General features: G+C 41.1%; 1 protein-coding gene across 3 annotated transcripts in view; it reads right to left on the bottom strand.

The window, feature by feature from the left end:
- Positions 1 to 16,033, bottom strand: part of Cfap20dc (CFAP20 domain containing) — a 219,107-nt gene that overhangs the window by 37,173 nt on the left and 165,901 nt on the right. For all 3 annotated transcript variants that reach the window (XM_038349740.1, XM_038349741.1, XM_038349742.1), the window contains one exon: positions 6,732 to 6,793. In XM_038349740.1, coding sequence (XP_038205668.1) covers positions 6,732 to 6,793 — 62 coding nt within the window. The remainder of the gene's footprint in view (positions 1 to 6,731; positions 6,794 to 16,033) is intronic.

Below are 16,033 nucleotides of genomic sequence, written 5' to 3'. Positions count from 1 at the left end.
TAGGGTGCTGTTAAAGTGTGGGGGGAGGAACAAAGAGAGTGTACTCTTTACCAAGTCAAAACACTGACCAGACCACGATAGACATTTCTTTGAATTCTAGTGGCCAAGGAGTAGATTCCTAACCTCCTTATGAGAAGGATCATTGATAGTTGAGGGTTGAGTACCATCCACAGCAGGAAGCTTTATTAGCATAATGTGTACTGCCACACATATGAACTAAAAATCATGAGGCTATATAAGATCTAGCTTTTAATTATGTTCAGTAAGGGATAATAACAGCTCACCATTTGCCTTCACTCGTTATTGAGCTATGTATCTAAGTGATAATTCAAAATCACTATTGTTAACTCAAAAATCAAGAGCAAAGAAGTTGTTCATAGCAAAATATGAGAAATATTTCCTAATAAGTGTGCTTAAGAGAATACATGATTCTTCTCCCATGAGTATACACACCCAACAGCATTTTCTTGTCCCAAGCACCAAACTGCATCTGATTCACGTTAATGGATGGCAAGGGATATAAAACCTTTTAAAAATCAACGGGCAAAAAAGAGTCAATAAAACAATAATGTTTGCATTAGCTCAATCAAATCAGCTAGGACTTGTTTGCTTTTCACCTTGGAGTCATTTGAAACAGGCCGAGCATTTGACTCACATGGTATTTATTATACTGACTGGGTTTTTATGTGTAATGAACATCATAATATTAAACTATAAAAGCCAGCAAACATATTGATAAAATGAGAAATTATGCATTTTAACTTCAATCAATTTAAAAGCATAACAGTTTTCATTAACAAGAAAAACGAAAAGAAATAAAGGAAAGAAACGGGCAACTTCTTACAGAACTGGAGTCTGCGCATGCGCTCCAGTTTTGTAAGTCTGCCGTCTGCCGTGTGCCGGGCTTGGCCCCTCAGCTCCGTCCCGCCCTCATCTGCACACTGCCTGCCTGCAACACACGTGGAGTGGAAATCCTCAGGCTCATGGAGGATGCATTCAGGGCATAGGCAAGGGCTTTAGAACCATCAAGCAGCACTGAATCTAAGGGCTGAAAGTACACTTTTAATGCTGTTAGGGTTGCTTATTTAAACAACAAGGCAGCTCCTCCGCATTGGATTACAAAATGGTTGACAAGGCAGTGGGCAGTGCCTAAGGACACTTGACAGTAATTATGGTCTTCCATTTCTTGGGGTACATGTCATTCCCTGAGATCTTGGCCTGTGTTCTCTCCTGTCCTGCCCCTTCACCTCTAGCAGAACAGAGATGTTATAAACTAGAATTAACACTTACAATTGCTAAAGGGTTTTATTATTCTAAAAATCAGAATCTTCAGTTAAAAATGGAAAGTACCCAATTGTTAGAATTGTAAACAGATGCTTTGGTAATTACCATCTTTCCACTGGACTGTGGGCCACAAGGGGTGTGAGTTCACTACCTGGACACAAAGCAGTGATTAGGGAGGCCTGAGTAATCTCAGGATAACTGCACTCTTCCAGTTAGAGAAGCCAAGATTCTTTAGGGATGTGCCATTTCAGACACAGAAGTTTTGGGAAGGTGTGGGGGGTGGTGGTGGGGAGATGCACTCTATTGTTCTGAAGCCTTCAGGAACCAGGGTTTCATAAATCCACAACTTCTGAGAATGACAATAAGTAAAATATCAGCTAATATTTCCCAGTCCTCCCCCCCACGCCCACACACACCCAGACGACCTAGACTGAGTGCTGAGTGTCAGCAGTCCAAGAAAGATAGAGTTACAGCCAAGGGCAGTGCAGAGTGGGCGTACCTGGGGCTCAGAGAGGCAGGTCTGGGAAAGAACAGAGAAGCAAGCAAAGATAAAGCCACCCTGGGGAGGTGGGCAGAGGTGGGCGACTGTGCTGGCTAGTTAGGGACTGGGAGATGTGAGCAAAATTGCCGAGGGAGAAGTCTTGGGAAGCAGGACTGAAAGTGGGAGGGGCAGCTCAGCAAGAGTTAAAGGCAGTGGAGGAAGACATGATGGGGCAGGGGTCCACTGGCTGGCACTCTGCTCATTCATGTGGTTCTGCTGAACTGCTGATTCCCCTACAACCTAGGGGGAGAGGTGGTTCTGAGGTGGGTGGGTTACTGTCCGGGGTGAAGGGTGCCTAGATATGAAAAACAGGGTGATTCTCAAGGATGTTTTTGGGAATCTTGTCCCTGGAGCAGTGCAGAGGCCTTCTGGGATCTGCACCCTGATGGAGATTCAAGAGGAAAAGGGCACAGATATCTTAAAAAGTCTGTTTTCATAGCAGAGCAGTGGTCTCAAGAATGACTTCATGAGAAGGGTAGGGTGGGGAAGAAGATGCTTGAATTAAATGTGCCATCCCACAGGGTCAGGTTTTTGCCCCTTTCTCTTTTATTCAAAACACATGTGTGTCTATAGCTAACTTGGCTTGCACTGGGCAGGCTGAGCCAGCAGGAACTGAGGTCATTGGTTATTAATCATTTGTCAGAGTCTTCAGGGCTTTATCAGATAATTGCAGCTATAAGTATGTCCATATCACACAAAAAATGTGGCAGAGCAGTAAAGAATTAGACCCTAACATAATCCACAATGACATTAAACAACAATCCCTGCCCCCTAAACAACAACCAATATACAGATAGTGATAAACCACAAAGCAAACACTACAGAACTGTACCATCTGGAGATTCTAGAACTGTTTTTGATATTGTTTATTTCCATATAAACAATATATGGAAATCTTATGATTTATAAGATTTAAAACCTTACGAAGCCTTCGACTCCATTCCTTCCTCTCCCTAAATTTCCACTAGGTCATAAAATAACAAGCACCATTCCTATTCAACAGGAAAGACCGACAGTCAACTCTATCCACACGAACACACAACCAGAATGTAATCACAGCTTATTTCATAAAATACATTCTTTAGCAAAAATACTGTCTACTAATCTGAAGAATCTGCACAAACATATAAATATCTGTGCCTAAGGGACAGCTCTCAACCCTCAAACCCATAGATGGCATTTTCTAATAAATGACCTGAGGCTGCAAACAGGATCCATTTTGCTCTGTTTGGCAGCATGCAAGTTTACATGCTAGCAAACATTTCTCAACATGAATGAACTGTGAAATTGTTTCCTCCCGCCCCATACTCCTCTAAATTGTATTAGATAATGTTAGCCATTTCTGAACCTTGTAAAAGCTGTCAGCGCCCCGTGAAGTAGCATCAGTGGACTGGAAGGAAAGGGCCCCAGCGTCTGAGATGCTGCCTAAATATCAGCCGGTGCATTAGGAAAAAATAATGGAAAATGCCACCCCCTGCCTAAGGATGAATGGGAAAATGGCTGTGTGCAAATCGAGACATGCCAGGGTATGTGATGAGGTGAACCATATACATTTCACTTCCTAGACTGTAATCTTCTCAGGAAAATGATTACCATTGCATCCCACCTCGATCCAATGTCAAGCACTGCCCTGTGAGTGTAAGTGAATGATTTCACTGTGAAGAGAACAAGCTATGAATATATTCAGTGTTTTTGCTATTTCCAACCTGGAGCCAACTTTCTATCACCTGAATCTGCTTGCTTTGTGGGATGTATATTATCTCTAATATTAATCCTGCACACACAAAATGAAGAGAGCAATTATGTTTCAGAAATGAGAATCTTTCCAAAACAAAATGTAAATGGGACCCCGAGGAGCTGACTTTTCTGTTACATTAATGAAGCTAATTGAAAGTTGCCTCTAAATCCATATATATGTGCATATGAGCACATGCATTTCAAAAGTCTTAGGTTCATAGAAGCCTGAAGTGGTTGCGGCATTTCACTGGAGTTAACGTGGTCACTGTCACGGGGTCGCATCCTGCTGTGCTCTAAGTGGGCACGCATGCACACGTTCCCCGTCTTTGCTACGACGCCCTTGCCATGATTGTGATGACACGGATGCCTGCTTTTATAGCCACTTCTCAGACTCCACAGGCAGAACTTCCCATCTAGGACTCAGGTTTGAGGTTCTTTTGTCCAAGAGGGTGAAATCAGAGATAGCTTTTCACATCTCTTTCATATTAATTATCTGTCCATCTAACTTAACTTTAAAGTCCTATATTTTGAGATGTAAAAGTATGGGGTATTATTTATGAGAAACACAATAAATGAAAATCTGAACCATAAGGCTAGCTTTCAATTGAAATGAAATCATATGTATCACATGAATCAATTCATCCCACTTTTAACGGCCATAATGCTGATCTTAGAATTTTACCATCTCCTATGTTTATGGTCCAGTAATGCCTTTCTGTCAACTCTCCAGGCTGCTGAATTTATGAGTCAGGAGCCTGGCCATATAAGCTGCAGTTTTTTTTGAAGTTTATAATAATTGTCTAGGAAACTATGGATTATCTGATAGCAAATGGGGTTGAAAACAATTTTTTGTCTTTATAGTTTTTTCCTTTAAGTTTCACTATGAAGAAATGTAAACTATTTTTTCCTAAGTGAATGAACAGTTGGTTTCAGAAAAACAGTGTCTGTTCTGTTGGTGAAATTTTAAAAAATTCTATCTTTTGAAATCAACTTGGATAAGGGATAGTTAGAGTCATATAGTGCCCCATCAACATGCCGATCCCATAAACCCAGTGTTTATGATTCTTTGCTCTTCAGCTTAGTGAAATAAAAGCAAACTATGTGACCCTTCAGAGTGGAAATGAGTCTCGTGGAAGTCACAGAATCCTAAGGCTGGACCTAACCTCTGATGGCAGGAAACTCCGATTCTTTCTTTTACATATGAGGGATTTGTATTATGACGGGAAGTCTGGAAAGCGTGAAAGACTTGCCTGAGATACTTGCCAGGTTAGTGGGTGAATGATGGCTTCCTTTGAAGTCAATGCTCTGCTTTCTAGGATACCTTACAAATTCTCAAGTTCCTATAATTAGGAGTAAAGTTGGATTCCCTGTTTTTTTTTTTTTTTATATAGAAAAGATACTTATCAGGCAAGGTTGTAAGTGAGATGATGTATGTATGTATGTATGTATGTGTGTGTCTATGAATGAATATGAAAATGCCTTTTTGTAAACACTGAAATTCTAATCTCATCTTTAAACTCATTGTTTGTGATAATGACAATTCTTCAAGGTTCACATCAGGTGCATGGACGAGGGACACAAGGATGAGAGCTAATTTCTGCTCATGTCATAAATACTCCCAGCTCTAATGAAAGTCCTGAAGACATGCAGATGGTCTCCCAGGAGCCTTGTTAGTACTTAGTTCACTATTCCTTGTGGATTGGAGCAGGAGTAGAGACTTGGTCTACTCACTCTAAGCCAATCACTTGAAAGTAGAAACTAGAAACTAGAAATTGAGATTCAGACATAGCTTGTTAGCCTCCATATGTAGATTGAACTGTAATATATAAACTGAAGAGCTATCAAACAGCCATATTTGGAATGAGAAGCAGAGAGAGCTAGTGTTTAGAGAGAAGAATGGATCAGGAAGGAGGCTACAAACAGGAATGGAGAAGAGACCCTGATTGTCTTTCTCTTTTAGCATGCAAGCATGGTATTCTAACTGAACAAATCCCTCCTGTTTCTCTCTCTCCCTTTCCAGCTCTCTCAACACCAGCAAAATTGTCTTTGCTCCAAGTCACTGCAGTTGTAACTCAAACATCATGTAACAGACCACACTGTGAAGCCAGAGCTGTGTTCTCCTTGATGTCAGCCTACTCCACAGGGCAACTCACAAATGGATTAGCGATGCAATCCTGTAACGAGGACAGTTAGTGGAAGTCAAGATTTACTGACTTCCAACGACCCCCTAGTGCATAGCAAACAGTAATGAAGTAATGATTTATCTGGATAAACCAGCTTCCAATAATATGCATGAGAAAGCAGTAGTATTAAAATACTATGTGCATTGTTTTGAGGTATGATCTTATTCTGTAGCCCAGGCTAGTCTGGAACTCACCATGCAGTCCAGACTGCCCTCAAACTTGCAGCAATCCTCCTGTCAGCCTCTCAAGGACTGGCTATCATATGTGTTTTTAAAGCTCAAATTCAGACTTGTTTATTCCCAATTAGCCTAAAATTATGTTGACAAGTGATTCAGATAACAATAATATTTTGAAGTATCAAATATTCTGAGGTTACAAAATTATGAGTTTATGAAAAAAATAAATTGTCATTTGAACTCGAATAAGGCATCTTGATAAATTTAAAGGCATATAAAATACTCATACTCTATGTGCACTGGTCATCAAATTCCTATAAAATGGCATATTTATGAAAATCTTGAGTAAGTTACTGCTCATAGAGACCTTGCCATTTGCTAACAAGTATGCTAAGAATCATTCATTTATTTTTTGAACTTCCTCAGAATATCATGAAGTAATTATTGTGCCTGGATGGCCTTGTGTTAGGTGACTTGCTCAAAACCCTGCAGCTGGATATTTGAACACAAGTGGATTGCTACCACCTCCACATAGTTTGAATAAGAAAAGCAGATGAAGCAAAATTTCAAAAGCACCAGCAGCAGGTGGTTCAAGACCAGCCTGATCTACACAGCAAGTTTCAGGACAGTTATTTCATGTGCTACTTTATCTTAAAAACAAACCAAGCCAAGCAATCCCAAACAAACAGAACACAACAACCACTACCAACAAAATTTTGGCAAATAAATTTTATGTAACCAAGAAAAACATACAGTTTTCTAAGTAAAAAGTTTTAAATCAAAACCGTGCAGGTTATTGATGATTCTTACCGAGGGTTCGATGGAGAAGGTTGATTCATTTCTTTCTGATAGTGACGACCCTGGTTGACAGGCTGGAAGAGAAAGAACACTGGTGAGGGGGGCCCCAGTCGGCACAATGATCTTCATGCACACTACTTCTCATTTTGATATTTTCATATCAACAATTCTCAGTTTTGATATCTCACTTTTTGGTATTCCACTTACAGGAAAGGACTGGCTTTGCTTCACGGCATAGGCAGAGGCCGCAAGAGACCCAGCATACCATAGGGGGAAGTAAACGATAAGAACGTGGGCTATTTTAATAGCTGGTGATGAGGATTAATGGCATCTATGATGTAAATAAAGGCCACACATTGGAGTTCTCCTTGTGGAGTCTTTATCCTGTTGCTAGTTCCAGAGACAGCAAAAGCAAACAAGATCTCCCGAGGAACAAACACTCTGCTGGAAGGACAAGCAGTAACTAAGGACAAAGAAAACACATTTGTGCACCACCTTGCTGTTAGCTGGAGTCACTCATGTGATTCCTAGGCCTAGGGGTCATTCCCCACAACTGTAGAGCACTGACCAAAATATGCTGAGAAAGTGAAGTGTGAACTCTCAAATTTTCCCCAACAACACCCCTTTCATTATTATTTAAAACATAGCTGAAAGCAAACAAACACAAAGCAGAAAAAAAAAAAAAACAAGTCAGAGAAACAAACCGTAAAGAAATTTGGATCTTTGGCCTATAAATGGGGGTGGGGGAAGCTGGTTACAGCTAATACAAACTCCATTTTGTACATAATTCTAAATATTTTCCTTATGTATGTTGCTAATAATGACAAAGATTAACTTATTTTGGCATTCTTATTTTATTACAAGTTGGAATTTGGCACATGTAGTGGGGAGCTGAGGGCATCCCGCGGCTCCTCACTACAGAATGGTGCCCACATGGACAACTGAATCCACAGAAAGCTTGAGAAAGCTTGGGAAAGAACAGAGTAAAGCATGGCTTCTTGGTGGCAGCAATTTCTCAGGTCTGGCTCTGCTTGCTAGAGGCAAGCAAGCGCTCTCATCTAAGAGAGGCTTCCTGACTCAGCTTTGGCTGCAAAACCCTGCAGCTCTTTTAAGAGGTCCTGCCACAAAACACTTAAATGGTGTTGATGAAAAAGCTGAACATGTGTTTTTCAGTTTTCAGCCATAGCAGGAAAAAAACTGTGCTGTTTTAAAATGCCAGCTTTCTGGGCCATCCTGCCAGGGCAAACTCTGACTCTTTCAAGCAGGTGGTCCTGACTATGGAGCTTTTGATTGTTGTTTAACACTGTTGCAGCTTGCTTGCTGGTAGGGACCTTGAACCGCCACAGAGTTGTGGTGATAAACATGGCTACAGCTGGTACCTCTGCCATGAGGCTGGAAAGCTAAGGAATGGGCTGGATCTAGCTGTCAAAGTCACGGCTTTAGTCCTACTGATATTGTTTCATAAATTAAAGACTCATGTGGTCACAAAAGAGAGATATACAGTAAAAGAAAGATTCAAAGTCAAAGAAAATGTCTAAATGGTTTACAATGTGTTAAAAATATATGCAGTCTAAAGGTTAAAGTTCTTAAAAGTAAAAAAAAAAAAACAGAAAAAAGAAAAAGAGAAGTTGGGTGTGGTGGTACACACTTTTAATCCCAATGCCTGGGAGGCAGAGACAGACAGATCTCCGTGAGTTAAAGGTGTTGAAGCACACACCTTTAATCCCAACACTTGGGAGGCAGAGGTAGATTGACCTCTGTGACTTCAAGGTATGGTAGCACACACCTTTAATCCCAGTGCCTGGGAGGCAGAGACAGACAGATCTCTGAGAGTTCAAGGACATCCTGGTCTACAGGGTTATTCCAGGACAAAGATATACAGAGAACCTGTCTCAAAAAATAGAAGTAAAAATAAATGAAAGAGGTTAAAATAAAGCCACATAAAGATGGAAAATACACAGAGAATCTTGATACTGTATACTATTATGCTCTCTTTGAATTGTTCAAATGCTGAGGAAGGAGCAACAGCTGCTAAAAGATATTTGTTTATAAATGCTGCTGAACTAATCCAAGATAAATATTTTGAAAATACCTTGACTTCAGAATTTGTATCTAAGGATATGATACTTTGGAAAAGAGATTCTTCTTTTGTTTTCACAGAGGATGAGACCCTGTGGATTGCTTCTATCCCAATATGGTATGATAGACCACGCCCTCCTGAAAGGTTGCTGTGAACATCCTCAAAAAATTACTTTGCTCAATTGTCAACTGAGAGGAATCTCACACACAGGTTACACAATGAAAGATCTGATTAACAGCGCCCCCATTCAGCAGGAAGCAGTTTGGAGAGAAATAACTATGTCCATATTCCCAAATATTGTTTATAAATATTCTTTTACATTTAAAGGGGGATATGATATAGATATGAATAATTTGCATTGGTATGGATTTTAAGGTCAATTTTGTTATATGTATATGTATTTCTGATACTGATTAATGTATTGTGATTGTGTAGTTCATTTAAAAATGTAATGTTTATTTAGGAAACATAGGTTGTTAATGAATAATCACTGATAATAGTCAAGCTTGTAGTCATGTTAGTTAGATTTTCTAGATATATAGAGATATATTTCAGTTAGATAGGCATTTGTAATATCTTTCAAAGACTATAGAATATGGCATTTAAATGTTTTAATAACTTAGGGCTTTTCATGACAATAAGACACATCTGCTCCTGGCAGCACCAATCTACTTCAAAAGGAAGATGGGCATCGAAGAGGCTCCTTATGGAGTTTGATAGCCATTTGGGCAAGAAACTGCTCTTGCCTGACTATTGCATAAACTGGACACAGAGAACCCATCAGAGAGAGGACTGCTGAACTTGCCTAAAGGTGAGATGATCTTTTGGGGTTCCTGATTTATGAAAGAGTCTGCGAGACATTCTGCAGAACACAACAGATAGTGACTGAACTCTCTTTGGAACTTCCTGCTTCATGGAAATGTCTGCTGGATACTATGGGCCTGAAGGCCGAAGATGGATGCCCCAATGGTACAGAGGAACTTTGGGTGACTGTCCAGGCAGCAAGATGTCTCTGTGAATTCTAGAGTTTTGTAAGTTGCTTACTTCTCATTTACTTAGGTAATATTATATCCTTCTGGAATCTTTGATGGAGTTGAAAAATAGATAGATAGTTATAGTTGTTTTTCTTTGTTATGATAAAAGATAAAATGGATATAAATATTGTAACTGTAATCCTTACTTGATAACTGTTTTGTTATATGTAATTTTACTATGTTAAAGTTAAAGCCTTTCTTTTTTGTTTAAACAGAAAAAGGGGAAATGATGAAGGACTCTCACTGGCTAATAAAGAAACTGCCTTGGCTTTTTGATAGGGCAGGATTTAGATAGGTGGAGTAGACAGAACAGAATGCTGGGAAGAAGGGAAGTTAGTGAGATGCTTCAGGCAGTCGCGAGAGTCGCCATGCCTCTCCTCTCTGGGGCAGATGCGATGAAGCCAGCCGCCAGGTCAGACATGCTGAATCTTTCCTGGTAAGACACCACTCGTGGTGTTACACAGATTATTAGATATGGGTTAGTCAAGATGTGAGTAAGAGGCTGAAACTAATGGGCCAGGCAGTGTTTAAATGAATACAGTTTGTGTGTTGTTATTTCGGGGCATAAGCTAGCAGGTGGCTGGGAGCCGGGCGGGATGAAAAGCAGGCCTGCCTACAGCTCCCCACTACAGGCACACATTTTTAAATTGCATTAAAAATGTTACTTCTGTTCCCAGAGAGGTTGGTGTTAAGGGTTTCTTGCCCACACTGAGTGCTGACCCACAGCCAAGGTTAGCAGTGTGGCTGTACATAGAGAGACTACCTTCTTTATTTTCCGCATAGTTCTTTTAAGGGGTCCTAAACTATTAATTACTCAGGTGATGAGAATTTATAAGCATAAATTCTCTTTGTCTATAAACACTTTCTTGCAAGTATTCTGTTAATTGGTGTCAAACACCCTGTGTGATAATCCCATCACTTGACCTTGTCACCTGTGATGCGCTATGAATTTCCGTGCACCCAGATACTTTGGTAACTGAATGACATCATGTACCACCATTTCAGTAACAAGAAACAGCAGCTGGGAGAACGGCAGAAAGAAAGCATGTCACAAGGTATACATGATCTCACTAGAGAAATCAAATGTCCAGCAATTTGCAAGAGAAATTTAGTTGACGATGTAGGCTTTATTACTTCATAGCAAGAGAAATTAGCAAGCAAAAGGCCTAATGGGTTGCTTCTCTGGATCAACCCACACTGGTATAGAAAATTATTCCCAATAATAAGTTCATTGGTATTCACTCAGTAGTTCAGCAGCACGGAGGCCTCCAGCAAATAGACTTCTACTTATTTATTTTCATAGGCAGTTCCAAAACTTTCTGAGCATCACAGCTCTGGTATTCAGGCAAATGTCCACTCCTGAATTCTATAACCATCAATTCTATGTACACTCATGCCACACCCTTCCTCCAGATGCTGCCTTTCCTCCCTTGGCAAGTGCCTACTGGGTTTGTGACGCAGCTCTGTGAACCAGGTGGACTGGCTCCTTCCCATCTTTGGTCATGTTTAGATAATGTAAAATAGATTCAGTGATACAAGGGCACAGCCAGTAACAGTGCACAGAAGAAGCATTTTGGAGGAGTGGAAACTGGTGACGTGAAGATGTGGGAGGGCCAGTGGCTGTCTGTCTGAAGGCAGTGTCACCAAGTGGATATTATGGGGTGTAACTCTCACACCCCACATGTGCTATCTTGCATTTGAGAAACAGAAGAAGCAACCTTGGTCTTTACATCTCATGCAGCTAATAAAATGTAGGCAGAACTTTGTATCCGCCCCTGAACCAAGTTATAACAGCCTATGTAACTGGAGAACCCTTATTTTTAAAGATTCAGGAACATAGGGAAGAGACTCATCCAAAGGCCTTGCTAAATTCTCCCAGTATATTACTAATAGATTCTATCACCTTTATTAAATCATATAATTCCATGAGTTTCCACTCTTGTCAAATCTAGCATGACAATATACATTTAGTCATTTCTCTTGGAAAGTACATGTTTAACTGTTTCTTTGGGTCTTCATTTATTTTTGAGGGTTCTTGTATTATGAAAAATGTGCATGGAATTAATTTGTATGCTTTTCTTTAACCAATCTGTCTTTTGTTTAGATCCTCAGCCATGGATCTAGGTGGGTAGTGACTGTGTTTCTCTACATATGCATCAAGGAATTTATTTTTAGGGAGGTAACATCCTATGACCATTCCTGTGATAGAAAGTGAATTTTGGAATTTAGCTTTATCTATACAACACCATAAGCGGATGCAAAAGACCTATACTTATGCCTACAAGTAACTACAACAATACCAATAATGGCAGCAACTTACCAATGTCTACAAATAGCTACAACAGCAACAGCAGTGACTTATGTTTACTGTGCGTTTACCTCCATGCTAATTCTGGAGAGAGAGAGTATCTCATTCGGGTCCCACAGGAAGCCTGTGAACTATATATAATTAACTCCATTTGTTAGAAGAGGACATTCAGATACTAGTATTCATGATACTGGCAGAATCATGCCTGCCAGGAAACAGTGGAGCCAGAATCTACACCCATTCGGTGAGATTCCATAGCATTCCATTTCAATGCTAGTTTGTTTGTATTATTTAATGCAGCTTGGGAATTCATGCAGAATGTGGAATACAATGTTCTGAATAAACATATGACAGGATCCATTCAGTATATGGAAGGGGAATAAAAAGGCGTCCAAAGAAAAATTTTAATGGAGTATATGAGACTGTCCAATTATTATCAATTAAATTCACTTGATTTGACTCTCATGGCATGTCATTATATATATAAAATTAAAGACAATAAGTTTTTACCACACTGCTAAACTGGGAACTGTTGTAAGCTATGACAGACAGCAAGCACTCTGAAAATGTTTATACTGGAGGTGACTTTCACAGTCACTGTCCACAGAACAACTCACACCTTTCCACAGTTTCTTCTGACAGCACAGCAATTACTGTGATTCTAAGATCGGTTTTCGTGTATCATTTCTATAGCTTCATCTGATTTTATCTACAGCTCAGCACAGCCCATCCCTACCTTTCTAGTTTGCCCAGATAACAAACCCAGCATATTCCCAAAGAGCTTAGGAAATAGTGGGTCTGTAGGTTAGAAGAAATTAAGACCTACCAGGCATGAAACACCTACAATGCCTGTTTTGTATTCACAGCAGCCTGGGCTCATGTGAAAACACAGATACGTGGAACAGAGTCTGGCGATGGCAGACTTTGTCCTTTTGGTGGCGCTGTTGCTATGCCCTAGTGCCAGGGAAGAGGCACTCATGAAATCACCACCACCCAGAGGCTTTGACTTCCTAGGATCAATTTGCTGGAAATGTTGAGGTAAGGGAGAGCAGGGAAGGCTAAATAAAAGAACAAGAGATAAGATAATCCTGCTATGTTGAGAGGTACAGACAATATCTTTATGTTGTTATGTAAAATCTATTCAAAATGGCAATAATATTGCAAGGTTAATCAAGGCCATAAATAACTTGTCTGAGAATCTCACCATATGCTCGGGATTTTATTAAGTGAATTTTGCCTCATTTTTCTCCAAATATTATGCGCTGCAATATGCCACATTGATGGATGCATAAGATGAGCGTTTAAATCCCCCTCACCCCCTTTTTCCAAGCTAGGAAGGCTTATATATTATATTAGGTTATGGTATGAGGATTTTTAATTTGAAGGAATAATAGCTTTGAGGCATCTATACAGAGAACAGCATGCACATTAGGTGTGCTTTTCTTGACTCTAGATTCATGCAGGGACAGAAATGATGAAGTACTCAAAAAGGAAACCACCAAAGACTGTCAGCAATGCTCTGTGGGGGGCAGTGTGGATGCCGGTATGGAAGTGCCACCAACCAAGCACAGATCATCTTTGCTTATACAGATCCAGTCCACCTGCCAGCCCCGGTTCACCTGCCCCTGATCCACCAGCATGGCCTGGTCCACCTTCTGGCCCCAGTCCACCTGTATGGCCCTGGTTCACCTGCCAGCTCTCGTTCACCTGTCCCTGGTCCATCTGTATGGTCCCCGTTCACCTGCATGGCCCCGGTCCACCTGCCGGCTCCAGTTCACCTGTCCCTGGTCGTCCTGTACGACCCTGGTACACCTGCCAGCTCCGGTTCACCTGTCCCTGGTCCACCTGCACGGCCTTGTCCACCTGCCAGACCCGGTCCACCTGCCAGTCCCTGGTCCACCTGCCAGCCCCCAGTCCACCTGCACGGTCCCAGTCTACCTGCCAGCTCTCATTCACCTGTCCCTGGTCCATCTGTATGGTCCCTGTTCACCTGCACGGCCCCGGTCCACCTGCACGGCCCTGGTCCGTCTGTATAGCTCTAGTAGCCATGAAAAGGGGGAAGTGCTCTAGAAAACTTGAAGACATACCTGCAGGGAGCAGCAGGTTCCAGTAGGAACTTGGCTCATTTGCTGGCAGAAGGCAACATGGGAAAAGCTCTTTCGTGAATCCATTTTACAATGCTAGTAAATGACAAACATGGGGTTTGGGTCCAGGATGCTTCAAATTTTTTGACTATCATATGAAACTATATTCATGTGCGTGTACATATGCACATGAACACACACACACACACACACCATGAATAGAATGTTTTCATGCTATTGCCAAACAAAATCAGAAACACATTCATTCAAACTTCGTTGTAACTAAGTTTTAGTTCTTTCCCAAGACTGCACAGAACCCAGTTTTTGAACAAATCTCAGGAGGGCTACTCCTTTCAGAATGCCTCCAAAAACATTACTTATAGCCAGGTTTTCACAGAAGTTGTAAAGTATTGTTTTAATTGAATTTGGGTTTAAGTTAGAAACTTTGAAAAATTTGGCTGTCAAAGGCCAATGGATTTCTCAGTAGGCTTGATTTACTTAGCTTAAGAAGCCTACAAAAGCCAATTTGCGAAGAGAAATATGGTTACATTTAATTACACTTTTAAATGGCTTATTTATTACATCTAAACACCTTTTAAATGGTACACACTACTTGGAACTGTACTGATGCTGGGGATTCAGGGCTTGTGGCAAACACAGTCGCTGTTGCTAAAGACTTCCCTGCCTCCGTGCCGCCTCTCTGCCGCCACACTGCAACATCTGTGAAGTCCTCCTGTAAGGACAGACACTGGATGTGGCCTCACTAAATCTCCTGGGCCCACAATTGCTCATGAAGCCTGGCTCAGAGGGAGAGCTTCTCAGGGTGTATACTGAATGTTTAGTATCAATATTTAACATAAAATGTTGCATGTGCCACTCAAGACTTACTTAAGCAAAACAAAGCTGATGTTTATTTTGGAGCTGATGAAAACCAGTTTACTTTAGAATAAAAAGGAATTATTTAGTATGCATGCTACTGATTGCTTCATTTAATCAATGAATGACAACCAGCTGTGCTGCCTCATGCCGGGTTCTCTTTATGGGTCTTCTATCCAGGACTGAGGACACCGGTAACAATGGTTATTTAATGTTTCTAAATGCAATAGTTGAACCTATTAGAGAATGCAGGACGCTGAATGTATGTGAGGGTAGGGACATTTACCTGATATTTCTATAACTTCTAGTTTTGCAGTGAATTGCAAAACACTTCGAAAATAAATTCTTTAGGGGCTGGCTCAGCAGGTAAAGGTGCTTGACATGAGCCTGATAACTTGGGTTGAATCTCTGGGACTGCCATGGTGGAAGAAAACTAACCCTAGCAAGCTGTCCTCCACCCTCCACGCCTGTGCCATGGTGTGCACCCTCCATGCCCGTGCTGCGGCGTGCACCCTCCACGCCTGTGCCATGGTGTACACCCTCCACGCCTGTGCCGTGGTGTGCACCCTACATAAACTCAATAAAAAAAGATGTACTTTGTTTATGTGTGTACGTCTGTGTGAGTATGTGCCATATGTGTGGATATCTACAGAGACCAGAAGAGGGCAACGGATACTCTAGAGCTGGAGTTACACGGATGCTGTGAGCTGCCTGACATGGGTGTAGGGAACAGAATCCTGGCCTTCTGCAAGAGCAGCAAGTGTTCTTAACACCCAAACCACCCCTGGAAACCAAGGTTTTTACTAAGTGCTTATTATGTTTCAAGTTCACCGCCAGCTGGCTTTAATACAGGACACTATGACTTCAGAACCAGTAATCCTAATCCACAGCCTGTAGTATTTAGACCAGAGGCCACGGGATGAGGAAGTACT

Source organism: Arvicola amphibius, chromosome 12 (genome assembly GCF_903992535.2).
Source record: "Arvicola amphibius chromosome 12, mArvAmp1.2, whole genome shotgun sequence".
NCBI classification, from domain to species: Eukaryota; Metazoa; Chordata; class Mammalia; order Rodentia; family Cricetidae; genus Arvicola; species Arvicola amphibius.
This window is presented reverse-complemented; position numbering and strand designations above follow the sequence as displayed.